The 14,205-nt window shown below is 40.8% G+C and overlaps 1 protein-coding gene across 2 annotated transcripts in view; it reads right to left on the bottom strand.

Moving 5' to 3' along the window:
• Positions 1 to 2,622: 2,622 nt before the first annotated feature.
• UBE3D (ubiquitin protein ligase E3D) overlaps positions 2,623 to 14,205 on the bottom strand; it is a 137,104-nt gene continuing 125,521 nt past the window's right edge. For both annotated transcript variants that reach the window (XM_037143798.2, XM_037143799.2), the window contains exon 10: positions 2,623 to 3,354. In XM_037143798.2, coding sequence (XP_036999693.2) covers positions 3,334 to 3,354 — 21 coding nt within the window. In that variant the 3' untranslated portion in view covers positions 2,623 to 3,333. The remainder of the gene's footprint in view (positions 3,355 to 14,205) is intronic.

Raw genomic sequence — 14,205 nt, 5'->3', positions numbered from 1 at the left:
ATCATGAGCACCTTCACCATCTAAACTATAAGTGAATATCAGTATGGTAAACACTTCTTTCTTTCCTAGAGAGAGGAAAACTATCTCAGAAAAAAATGTGTTATGCATCGGCAGAGCCCTGCTTCATCTAATTTATTCCAGGCTCCAACATTGGATTAATACTAACTGAACTCTTAAGAAATACTCACACACGAGGGTATTCATCAGCATTCATTTGTGAAAACAATAGTTTAGTAAGCCCTGGCCACATGCCAGAGAATGTCTCAGATTTTGTGATGGCTGTATCATCGGCAATACACAACTGCAGGCGATTGTAAGGGAGGAAAACGTTTCTTTCTTCATTCCTAGGTAGGCTGTTTAGTTCACCTCAAGATGAAAATGACATGAGACATTAAAAAATTTAATTTTGTATGTATGGGAGCTCATAGAAATATAAGACTCAAAGTCACCAAGCAGGCAGCTTTTATACTGTTCAGACAAAGAAACAATACATTTGTGAAGAACTGCCAAGACAAAAGGGTTTGGGTTTGGGATAGTTCATTAGAAAAGAAGTAGCAGTGTTTGCTCAGGCTTTTTGATCCAGAATTTCCTATTTCTGGTGATAAGGATGTCTTTTCTATCTCCTGCTACAGGCAGATTTCACACAAAGGCGGGTCAGAATGTCCTTCTTGCACTCGCCATTTCTTAAGTAACTTTAATTCAAAATAATCAATATGCCAAAATGGAATATTGTTACCGACTGAAGGGGGTCCATTTAGCTGTGTGCATCAAAGCCCAGTAAGACACAAACAGGACTCTGCTGCAAAGAAGGTAAGGGTTTACTTTTAGGAAGTGGCCCTGCCCAGAGATGGGTTAGCGAAGGCTCAAAAGACCTGGCTTCCAGGGGTGGGTTGTAAGGGAAAGGTCATTAATCATGGTGACTGAGGGAGTTAGGGTCGTGGTCTCTGAGGGGGCAGCCGACCAGGGCACCTGGTCCTGATGTCAGCCAGGGCACTGCCAGGGTTTCTCGGCCTGGAGCCGAAACAAAACTGACACCCAACTATCTCTGGCATCAACAGACCTGAGACTTTGTTCTTAAGATTATTTGATGCTGACTAGAACCTCACTGTCCTGAGGGCTTAATGGTTGAGAGTGGTGCTGCAAGGGAGAAGGTGGCAGGCCAGTCAGGGTGATGGGTGAGGCCAGTTTGAATCAAAAGGACAGAAAGGAGAAAAGATAGTAAAGAAATGAAGTTTCTATGTGGTTCCGATACTTTGGGGCGGCCTCCACGGAGCCTTATCAGCCACCGAATCTTGTTTCTCAGACACATGGGCTACAGCAGTGGTTCTCAGCCTGGGGTCGATTTCGGCCAGCAGGGGACTGTGTGCAGGCATTTTTTTGCTGTCACAACCAGGGAGGAGGCTACTGGTATCTGCTGAGCTGCTGCTAAGCATCCTCCAGTGCACTGAAGGGGACCAGAATGTCATCCCAAAATATGCAACTTTGGCATAAGAACTATTTTGAACTAAAGTCAACTGAGGTCCAGCAGAAGCAGAAAAAGCTTTTTATCTCACCATAACTGCCTAAAAATAAAGAGTAAATTTTTCCCTTTTGTAAAGTATATTCATAGTTATAATGAAAATTTCCATTTGTAAAGATGCCTCTATACCAGGAAGAGAGCAGTTCCTGGAGACAACTTGTATCAGCTGAGAAACTCTTACCTGCACTACCAGACAAGCCTCATTAACCACACACGTCCTTCTCTCATCCTCCTATAACTTGCCTTTCCTGGCCTAGAAGCTCAAACCTCATTTTTCTTTGTTTAACCTATGATGGTTATATGAGCCTGAATCCTCTACCCACTTCCCGGGGTCTCATTTCCTTTGAAACTCCTTAGCAGAGGTATGTATAGTTTTCTTTTTCTGTTAATCTGTCTTTTATCCATTTGAGTCGCAAGCTCCAGCCACTGAATCGAGGAGGGTATAGTAAAATGTTTTTCTTCTCAATAGCATAGGGCAGTCTCCCACAACAAAGAATTATCGGACCCAAAATGTAAACAGAGCCCAGGTTGAGAAACCTTGCTCTGTACCAAATGGAGAACAGCAATAGAAAGCACAAAAAGTCAGCATGGTGTTTGGGAGTTTAGTAGCTTAAGTGAAGCCAAACAAATTCTCCTGTATGGCTGTGAGTCTTGGACATATTACTAAGAACCTCGGTGTTTCAAACTGTGCTTAATAAAACGTCTGTGGGATGAAACACCTGGGGTTTCTTCCTGTCAGTTCACCAGGTACAGAACTGAGCGCTGCACCGCTGTCTTGCCGGCAGGACACGGGTTTTGATTAAACTCCAAGGAAGAAGAAATCATGAAAGTTTCAGCAAATCATAATGCCAGTAACACCTGTGTTAAGTTAGAAAATGAGGAGACAGAAAACTCAGGGTGGTTTTTTGTTTGATTTTTATTTTTAAAATAAAGAAAGAGGTAGAGGGATGGTCTGTAGGCTAAGATTAATGCCGATCGGCTGGATACGCAGCAAGTACAGCTGCGACCCAGAGACCATCCTGCATGCGCAGTGGGAGAGGAGGAGCTGCCTGGCTCCAGTCCCAGCTTTGCTCCTCCTGTGTGGTAATAGGTAAGACTCAGACCTTCTCTGTAAAATCAGGAGCTGGTCTGGGCTCTGTAGGACTCCCTCTGATTTTGTGGTTCTCATCCAATAGCTTCTTCACCACCTGCCTTGGCACATAAGGACTATGACAACTTCGCAACAGCATGCCAGTGAGGTACTTACGTGGATTTGCAATAGTACTGGTAAAGGAAATAAAGAACCAAAGGAATACACGCAGGCCTGCATAAATGGGAAAACCTTTAATTTGATAACCATTTATTCAATACTTATTGCCTGAGCATCTCCTCTGAACAATATATAAAATTCTTTATATGAACCCAAGAAGTTCTTTGAAACTTTATTTCCAAAAATGTATGGCCATTAACATTCAATTCCACCAGCGAAGCCCCTGTCTGCAGTCCGCCCAGGACAGATGGGTCTCCACTAGCTAATGTCTTTCCAGGTGGTGCTGACATAGCACATATTTGAAGATTCTTCTCTGTGGGAAACAGAGACGTGACGTCTATACTTATCTCATCCTGCTACCGTGACTTTCTTCACCACCTTGATTTTCCAAAGATTTGATGTTAACTCTTCTCTTACAGAAGAATGCAAGCAAGTAAAACTCAGAACTTCAATGCTGTGCTCTCATGCGGTAGCGCTGGTTCTTGTCTCTGTAATCACTGGGCCGGCTGCTGGGAGGCCGCCCGCGTGCTCCGTGCTGAGGAGGGGAGTGCTTCGGCTCCTACAGTTACATCTTCAAAAAGGCCACCTGGAAAAGGAAGGAAACCCCCAGTGCTTTACTTATATAACCTGATGAAGTGGCAGAATGCACAGCAGATCAGAATCAGGTATGTCTGGTCAGTGAGGAGGCGTGCTGATCTGAAAAGAAAAATGGCTCTTTGGCCAGACATTGCCATTTTACAGAAGGAGCCAATTAGTCCTTTAAAAATGAATTTTGGGGTTATGCAAGTGATTCACATGCACTTTAAAAATGAAAGTTTTAATCGACACTAAAGTTATATTGCTGTGAAGTAACCCCGTTCTCTTTCCCATCGGTTCAAACAGCTGCGTGGACCTTCCGTAAGCAGAACACTGTGTCCTAAAGATTTCTGGGAAATTCCAGCCCCTCATCACTATCGGTAATTACAACAGCCTCTCCTCAGGTCATGCCAACTCTTTTAATCACTCTCAATTATATTTATTGTGCTTGTCAGCAGCAATCAATCTGAAAACTTGGTGTTTAAATTTTTTTTGATTCATGTAGGCCTAGGTACAAAACATTTCCAGACTACTTAATAAGGCCCAGATCAAATGCATCTAATTTCACAATTATTTTAAATAGCAGAAAAACAAATATAACAAAGCCAGTCATGAATACTTATAAAGTTTTGGTTCAGGGGTAGTAATAACCTGGAGACTGTGCCAATACCAGGCAGAAAGTGGGATGCAGATTAGAGATTAAGATGGGCTAAGGTGGGAGGGTTGGGAAAGTCCATCCTAGGGTGGGCCTTTCTGGGGGGAAGTAAAAGCATTCTACTCTGGGACAGCTGGTTCTTCCGTCCCCAAATGCAGCCACATGAGGCAGGTATTTAATGAACTCTGTTAAGGGGAGAGGAAAAAGGAAGAGTCATGCAGGGCAGAAAGCATCTACTTTATGTGGAGTAATTCAGAAGGATGTTACTCTTCATACAGTGCTGGTAAGAAAGGCACCTGCTGTGTTTCCCTATCAACTTCCTGCTGAGTTTCTGTATCAAGTTCTGCAATGACAGCACCAGAGTTGAAGGAGCAGGCAAAGAAGAAAGGTTAAACTTCCTCAACAAAATGTAAATGTGAACAAATGATACAAACCTCAAGGTCTTATTGTGAAGATTAAATGCGATAATAGTTATGAAATACATGTGTTTCTCTCTCTGGCCTCTCAGATGATAATGGATCTTAGGAGTCTATAAACATTTCAGATGAGTGGGGGCTGTTCAAGAGAGACCACCTGAGTCACTTAAGGAATGACCATGGAATTACAGGGGAAGGGACTTTGGGGTTATTGAATCTGACTTCTGGCTCACTGTCCATACTGTCCCTATCAGGTGATAGCTTCTATAAGAAGTTTACGAAGGACCTTCCAAAGAAGACACAGTCACAACTAATATTCAGAAACAGAAAGATGAGGGATGAAACATGTTATCTCTTTTTTAATTCTGAAATTGCTATGTTATGAAATATTCCAACCAGGAACGAACCACTCCGAATAACAATGATACTGATAAATGTTATCTTAAAAGTGGTTAATAACTTTACAGACCAGTGGTTCTCAACTTGGGGTGATTCTGCGTGCCAGGTGACATTCAGCAAGGTTTGAACGTATTTTTGATGGTCACAACTTGTGAGATACTATTGGCATCTAGGAGATAGAAGCTAGGGATGCTGCTAAATATTCGATAATGCACAGGACATCTTCCCACCCCCAAGAATGAATTATCAGCCACCCCCACCCCCACCAGATCAATAGTGCCAATGTTGAAAAATGCTGCAGTTTACAGGATTTTAGAATTACATCTCATTTAATAGCTGTGTGACCTTCAACAAGCTTGTTAGCCTCTCTCAGCCTTTCCCCATCTGCAAAATGGTAATTATCACAGTCCCTACTTGAAACCTGTAAAACACTTTGTATATGGAGCTTATTGTGACTCCTTTCATCCTCAGCACAGCCCCATGACTTAAAGCAGGCTTTCGAAAATCTATTTTACAAATGAAGAAACAGAAGCTCAGAAAAATCAAGTGGCTTGCTCAAGATTTAAAGCTATGATGTTCGATAATGGCCTTAGGAAGAAACTGATTCCTAATGCATGGTTTTACAGATGAATAAGATAAAACTGCAGAGGTTTAGGGACTTTTAATCTTCATTATTCTTTCAATTACCACAGATTTCTTTTCTTTTGCATGCCTGTGAATTTGAACTCAAGATGAAGAACAAATGTATGAGGCCAAGCTGATTAAATTAAGTAACAAAACATGGAGTCCTCTCAAAAAAGAAAACTTTAAAATTTCATGTAATACGTTTTTCTTCATCTCTAGTTTTTATAGCTCTACCTGCCAGGTACATTATGTATTTTTGCAGTACTTAATAACAAGAATCTGCAATCATCCTTGGGAACAGATAATGTACAATGCATTTTAGCTTCTTTTTATTTAAAACACCACGAGTTAACATTTCAAATGCTGATTTTGTGTTCTCTGGCTTTTACCCATGACAGGAAAAATTGCTTTCCCTAACTGCCATCTATTTTAAGAGAGGATAATTTTATTTTGTTCTACTACACTGAGAAAAATCTCTACTTCATCTTTTTTAGTTTTATTCCCCAAAGTAAAAGTTTTAAAGCTTTTCAGAGGATAGGAGTACAGTTACAGCTTCACACTCCATTGTTACATTTCTGAAATATATAGTTACAGAATTATAAATAATTATTAAAAACTAGGGAAGACAGGACTATTTCATGTTGGCTGTGAGGTCTGACCCTCCGTGTTCCCTGAATCTGGGCACTTGGGGATGAAAGGGGTGAGAGAAAGTGAAGACACCTAAATATAACATCTCTGCTTTGAGTCACCATCTAAAAACAATCTTCTTAAACCACAATGAACAGGGCCAGGCTGATGTAATAGCTGACCAACTGTTAAGTTTGTAATGCTTCAACACATTTGTTAAACACTTTTTAATGTTCTTTTATCTTAGTTAACAAATTTATATTATTAAGTTCTAGTCCTCAACGTAGATTTGGAATTTTAATCACTACAAAGGCAGGCTGCATGAAATAAAATCAGCATTGTATAAAAAGCTACATAACTGCTTTAGGGTATGCTAAATAAGACAGATAGAACTGTATAATACTGGAAAATGTGAGTTGCATAATGATTACAGACCTTCTTAGAAAAGACTCTTTAGAAAAAGTAGCATAGCCATACACTACTGTTCCTTTTAAAGGGTATTGTAGACTTAAAAAAGTAAATCTATAAAGCTATGCCTTAAATATGTTTTGGTGTAAGTATGGCTCATGTTCAGTTATGTTCTGAAATAGCATGCTTTATCACATGGAAAAGAGAACTTATACTTTCTATTATAAACTACAGTTTCTAGGATCAAACTTCATTTACAAAATGAAATCGACAATGTAGACATAAATATAAAATACTTCTGCCAAGCATTTATAATATATATTTGGCATCTGGAATAACATCGGGATCCAGTAACTTTTGCTAACTCACTAATTCGGCGTCGATCAGGCCGATAATGATGATGCGCACACTCAACTTTTTGAGTTGGGTGAATAGTGTCAGATACTTCTTCCTCTGGCTGGCAGGCTGGCTTCATTCCCTCAACTCATTCAACACTAAGTGCTATGTGCTATCTTCCAGTGTCTGTACCATCACAGAGCACACCCACGGGGCCTTCCTTCAAGGTGCCCCCACAAAACTGAGGAGAAGAGTCAAGTAACGAGATGATTCTAATAAGATGCCACAAGTTGAAGGCAAATGCCTTGTGCCTGCTGGCAGGAAAAAAAAAAGACTACTTGTGAGTTATTAAAGGAAGGGAGATTTCTGAGACAGCACCCTGACAAAGGTAATTATTACTCTAATTCTGAATACTGTGTTGGCAAGGAGAGGCACTAAAGCCTGGCATGGCAGAGAGTGGCACGTTCACCTTCCTGCTCAGAGGTGCTGCCCTGCTGAATGAATTAGCAGCACAAAGGATGGATGGAACAAAAGATGCGAGAAGCCGCACCGTGAGGAGGAATGCCCTATCCCTCTACAATGACAATCACGTGTATTCTTAACGGAGGACAGGAACACCAGACAAAGGGAACATCAGTGCAGTCTTCCAACTCCAGAGTTTCTGCCCAAATTCTGGAAGAGCCTTTAGAAAGCAGGAGAAAATGCAGTAAGGAGGCTGTCTGTAAATGAATTCCAACCTTTACCCTGTTACTTTATGTGAGCCATGCATGCACTGTAAGAATTTATGTATAAATAAAAGCCTGTTGGTTTTCATCTTTCTGGGAACCAGTTAAATAAGCACAACTATGTTTCCCAGTGGATATCTAGGTGAAATGCCAGCGGTCGGCGAGTTCCAGAAGAGAGATGTGTGTAGGGAAACAAGGACTGATGCCTCTTCCTCTTTAGGTGAGGCTGAAAATACAGAAAAATGCAGCCTTTTCTGGGTCTTGATACTGTTCTTCCACAAACCAACTGAGTTCTAGACACAACCTTCTCATCACTTCCCTAGGAATGAATGGATTATGAAAGTAACAGTGGCACCAGATGGTGCTGTGTCGTGAACAAGCAGTTCTGGTGCGATCACCGAGACTCCCAGTCACATAAAGCAAACCCTGTAACTTCGCTAATGACAGCAAGCCCATGGGGCGAGTGTTTCTTGACAACAGTCTTTCGGTGTTACATAAAAATATACTGCCTCAAGCACAAAACATATTTGTTAAAGGACATTCTATGCTCCCAATGTGAGTGGGTGTTAAAATGCATACTATCCAATGGTGCTACCTACCACGATAAAGGCACAACCACTCAGAAGTCAAAGCGGCCTTTCCATTTCTCACTCCCATGGACGAGCTTCAGGAGGGAACTTGGCAGAAGGGCACCAGCGGCACCACGGCCGCCCCGGACGAGAACGCCACCGTGAGAATCGCCACGGCCCTGCTGGCCGCATGTCTCCAACCAGTCTTTTCAGAAACAGAGTTAGTAGAGTTCAGAAACGGAGCAGTGCTTTTCTACAGCATCCACTGACTGAAATATTTAGCAGCAAAAATGAGTAAATAATATTTCAAGGAAGCTATGTTCACGCTAATCTGTCTTAAGGTCCAGAAGCACAGATACTGAAGACAATATATTTCGGACATTAGTGCAATCAGAAATTCTGGGAGGAGACATGAATCCACATGGGGAACAAACAGCTTTCTATAGCACATGGGTAGTTTTTGTCATCTAAACAGATTTATTTCAGTGACATTTTTAAATTCCTTCCTATTTTAGTTGCAGTTATTAATTCTTAACAGTGGCATAACCAGGAAGAAACTTGGTCCATCCAGACAAAAGACTTTCTTTCTGCCTCACTGTTAAGGATGGAGGGGGTCTAGTTTGTGAGGTCGTGGTTGTGGATCCCACTAGTCCCCAGTGGAACACATTCCACAGGCAGCCACGCGGGGCTGTACCGAGAGGTCCCGCGGCCAGGGCTGCTCAGTGTGTGGGTGCCAGCCCCGCCAAGCAGGGAGCACAGCAAAGGGGACCAACCACATTTTTTAGGGAAAGGGCTAAGGAGCATCACAGCTGCCTCTGTAAACCAGCCCAGGGAATTTCATCTCACACCTAAATAGCCTTATTTCTGTTTGTTGATACACAACAAGTTCTTCACTGCAATTATGAAAACCTAGAGAAATACAGTAAGCAATGCAATTCTTAGAAAAATCAACACCTGTATTGCTTACTGTATTTTGTTTAACAACCAATTTATGAATATATTGTAGACAAAATTAGAAAACAGAAAAGCACAAAAATTTGCAATTTTATTACTCAGCAATAACAACTGTTAACATTTTGGATATACCTTTCTGGACTTTTATTTTCTATGTATAACTGAAAATTTTTGCACATGCTGCTTTTTAAAAAATAATCCTCACCCAAGAACATGATTATTGATTCCAGAGTGAGGGGAAGGAAAGGAGAGAGAAGGAGGGAGAGAAACACCAGCTGGCTGTCTCCTGTACGTACCCCCGCGGGGGGTGGGACACACAACCCAGGCATGTGTCCGGACTGGGAACGGAACCCAAAACCCTTCAGTCTACAGAACAGCACTCCAAATGAGCCACACCAGCTAGGGCCATCCATGTACGTCCTATTTTGTAAAATGTTTGCTGAATTTATTGGAATGACATTGTTTAATAAAATTATGTAGGTTTGGGGTATACAATTCTATAATATGTCATCTGTATATTGTATTGTGTGTTTACCACACAGAGTTGAGTCTCCTGTCACCATTTATCCCCCTCTTTACCCTCTTCTTCCTTCCCAACCCCTACATGTGCTGTTTTATAACATAGTTTCTCGTTAACCTAATAGCTACATATATGGTAATCTTTCTGTGACAACAAATATTCTTCTATAATATTTTTAAAGGCTGTGTTATAGTGTATTATATATCTGTATCGCTTAAGGAAAAAACCCCCACAAACGCACATAGCTTAATCAGTGGAAAAGCGAATGTGAGGTTTTGTGGGGGAGAGAGGAGGCACTGACTGTCGGGCCCAAAGCCTGCTGTAGTGTCATTGGGCCAGCAGTGTTCACGGACGTGCCGGGCCACTCCGCTGCCATCGCCTGGGGATTCATCAGGCAAATCCTTGTGCTCAGTCAGGAACTCTAGGAGACCAGTGCAGAAACTGGTGTCCTAATAGATCCTCTAGGTGATTCTATTTCATGTTTGAGTTTGAGAGCCATTGGTCTAATCCAACCATTTTGCACAGTTGAGCAAATTCACAGAAAGTAACTGACTTATTGGCAGTGACAAGCTAATTAGAAGAGAGGCCCAAACATAGGTCTCTAAGTCTTTATTCAGTGATTTCATTTCTAGACCAGTACTGATGGAGCTGTTCAGCGTCTCGACTGTGATGGGAAAAACACAAACATACACAGGTGATACAATCGTATAGAATTTCATACACTCACACGCACAGACACAAATGGGTGTAAGTAAAATCAGGAATTCTGAGTCAGATGGGAGGGGCTGTACCGTCTCAATAGTCTGGCTGCGATGCTGTACTACAGCTTTGCAAAAGGTCACCACCCTTTCTCCCAGTTCCTGGGAGAAACTGAGTGAAGCATGCAAAGGATCTTCCATAGTATTTCTCACAACTACAAGCAAATCTGCAACTATTTCAATAAAAATTTCAACTAAAGATCATGCCATACTACTTAGGAAATCATCTTGTCTACCTTACTTCGATCCAGTTACATTTAGATGTAGTTTTGAGATGCGTTAGTTAAACTCTTGCTCATGCTGATGTGCTGGTCAGTACACTGAGATCCCCTTTCCCTCAGTGGAATGACCTGAGCAAACCAGGAAGTTAATTTTGGAACGAGTCCTGGACAGATGGCTACAGTGAGACAGAGCACCATTATATTTAACATAGGCTGGGCGGACCGCCTGGCATTAAACACTTAGGCTACAAACAACAGCACCTTAAATCTTAGGTTCTATGTTAAGTACTTATTCTAACTAGTCTGATAAACATACTTTTTGCTTTTTTTATTGCCTTGAAGTAAAATAATGAAGTAAGATTCTTGCTTTCTTTAAAATCCAAAATGCCACAGAAAATTTTCCAGACACATAACAAGCATTTAATAAGTATATTTTTTAGACTTAGACTATAATGGTAATCTTAAAAGTAATATTACCTTATAAAAGACTTAGGGAAAAAGGAAAAAAAGGGGAACATATGCTGTAATTCCTTAACATAATTATTACTTGATATCTTTTTATACTGATTGTCATATCTATATCTTCTTTATATTATAAACATTTCTACATGCCTCTTAATCAGTCTTTATTTTTACTTTAAAACCTAGAAACTAGTCTCTCATAGCTTAATCCATTACAAAAATAAGTTGTTTCCAGGTTTGTTAAGATCCTAAATAATAATAATTATTGTCATGTTTTTAGATTTTTTCCATACTTTATTATATTCCCTTAGGGCAGACCCTCAGAAATGGAATGATTAGATTTAACGATGGGAATGTTACTATAACTTAAAGCTTATTTTTTCCAATGAGCTGCAGCCACTGGCAATGTGCCAGCATTAGGTCTTTCTTCTAAAATAAGTGCTAATAAAAGAAAAATAACGTCTCAATGCTTTTTACATTTATTTCATTGCTATGACTTTAAACATTCTCCAAATATTTGTTTAGTAATTGTTTTTCTTGTGAATTGGCTAATCGTGAGTTCATGTCCTTTTTCTTTACCTAGCAAGAGGAGGTTTAATTTTATTTTTAATACTCTGTATAAGCTCTTCAGTAAATGTAAATGTTTTTTTATGCGGTGAAGAAATTAAGTGCCAGGCTCATCTCACTAAATCCTTACAAAATTCACTTAAAGTAAAAATCTAATTTAATTGTGTCCCCAAATTATAAATGAGCAACCAAGGTTCTGAGAGGCCCAGTAACTTTTGCTCACTGCCATAAGCTAGTGAAATAAGGCTGGATTTGCAACGAGGTCTTTGTTTCTGAGCCTCATGTTCATTCCATCATAAAAAAGGTCCCTTCCATCTAATTATGATGAGAACTAATTGCTACAGTAACTTTTATTGAAGAAAGAATCCATGCTATTCCAATTTTAAGCCAGATTTAGTAGTGTTGGAAGGATGCAGGTACTCTATTTTGAAAGAAGAAGGTAGATTATTTCTTTTCGATTACATGGATTAAGGAGAGAGAAGAGAGAAAGGCAAATTAAAACCCTTTCTGTAACAAGAAAATAATTCTTTGATTAGCAGAGAAGGCTTCTGGCAAATGAGGAGAGCCAAGAGCAAAAATGAAAAAGTGGCCTGAAATCTCAGAAAAGAATTTTTGCCCGTAAGTTTAGAAAGCCTGATGAATTATATTGGCCTAGTTTAGTCAGTTCAATAAAAAATTTATGACTTGGCATAATTAAATAACAGTTAAGGACTGGTGAGAAAGGCACAAAATTGTAACCAGACGCTTATTTTCCTTAGCCATTACTACATAAGCATCGCTTTGAAAATATAATATTTAAAAACATGCAAATCTTCAAAGGAAAACATGCTAATGTTTCCATTTTTAAATAAACACCATTTATTTCTTAAGCCTGTTATTTGGAGTTGTGGGAAATAAACAGTGATCATCAAACTGCAATTAATCTATTTATTTTTAAAAAGGGATAGAACTGGCTTATGCGGATTTAAAACTACCAAATGAAATGAAAATAGATGCTTGCAATGACAGATGAACACACTTAGAAGGGCAGGGTTATGTGACGTGTCTCCACGCGCCTCAGCTTTGCACTTTAAGCCCCATGGAAAGCAAAGAGGGCTCTTTTATACAAAGCTGCTCATGCAGCTTCTCTCAGTCAAGACAGCTTAGGGTTTGGGACTCAGAAAAGGCACACAGGCATGGAAGTGGTAAATTTACACCCACGTCTAAGTTCCGAGAGAAGCCGGAAGAAACCGGGTGGATACAGGGAGGTGCAGAAAGGGGAACTCATGTGGATAGATAGGAACACTGGAGACAGTACATGGGACAGAGGGAAGGAAAAGCAGGGTGGCGCGAGAAGGAAACACTATACACAGCTACAGGCCATGGGACAGCAGAGATCCTGGCTCTGGACTAAGGCAAACTGAGAGGCAATCCCCTCCCTAATGCCTACAAGCTGAATGACACTCAGAGCCTCCACCCCTTCCAGATCTTCCCACTGGTGGCTGCGGGGATTAGTGATGAAGGACAGAAATGGGCAGCAGGCCTGGGAACAGCTGAGGCTCCTCAAAAGGGAAGAGCAACTATAACTAATTGTCTTATGTAAATGGTGCTGCACACATCTTCTGTCAGCTGTTCATGAATGAATTCTTCTTTAGTTATTCCTAATAGAAAAAGTACAAGTGGATTGTATGTACCAAATATCCAAGGCTTAAATTAGGTTTTCTTTTACTTCTACCACTTTAAGTAACAACATCATCTACGAGTATCAGGGACTCAAAGTGTAGATACTGCAAATGAGAAAAGAACCTGCAAATTTACAACATTAGCAAAAATAAGGATGTATGAGGCTTAGTGCAAAATATCACCTGCTACCTGAAAATAGCTCCATGCCCAGAGACCACTAATAGGATAGGGTAGGGGGTCTCCTCAGGCGAGTAATGGGTGGCCCTCCTGCAGCTTCAAACCAGCTCTTCCTTGGTTACTGACATAATCCACTCCTTACAAGTTCAACTCTAAATCCAGGATTACTGTCTAAACCACGGGTTTTTAAGGCATGAGACTGACTCTTTGACTGAATTTACAGTGATTAAGTCCTTCATAAATACACCCAACTTGTATCCTAACAGTAACTAGAAAGAGGAATCTACTGACTCTTCATCAATACACTCTGTAAAACAGTGGGAATGAACAGGCGGATAAAAGATTGACGGGAAACGCTCCATCATTAGTGTATTACCATGGGGACAGGACTTCAGTCACTACTGGAGCATCAAATACATAGATACGACCAAAGCTCAACTATATTCTGGTGGGAAATACCAGCCTCCTTTAAAAGCAGCTACCTGCTATACCATGCTGGCCTCTAGTACACTGTGCAGCCAGGGTGTTGCCATCCATCTGCAGAAAGGCAGGTTCTGTGAGCTGGCATCACTGATGGACAGAAGAACCTGCATACTGCAATGCAAGTCAGAGCTGGCACCTCCTAGAGCTGCAAGAGGCAGCCTGGCTCAGGGGAAAGAACATGTGCATTTTCCAGAGACAACATGGTCATGTAAGCCAGCCCACACGCCTTGGTTTCTTCATCTGTAACATGGGGCTCCCCCCTTGCTCCAGGGGGTCAAGGATTGTATCAGATACACCA

The sequence above is a fragment of the Artibeus jamaicensis genome, unplaced genomic scaffold (assembly GCF_021234435.1).
Source record: "Artibeus jamaicensis isolate MK-2021 breed Jamaican fruit bat unplaced genomic scaffold, CSHL_Jam_final contig_387, whole genome shotgun sequence".
Classification (NCBI taxonomy): Eukaryota; Metazoa; Chordata; class Mammalia; order Chiroptera; family Phyllostomidae; genus Artibeus; species Artibeus jamaicensis.
This window is presented reverse-complemented; position numbering and strand designations above follow the sequence as displayed.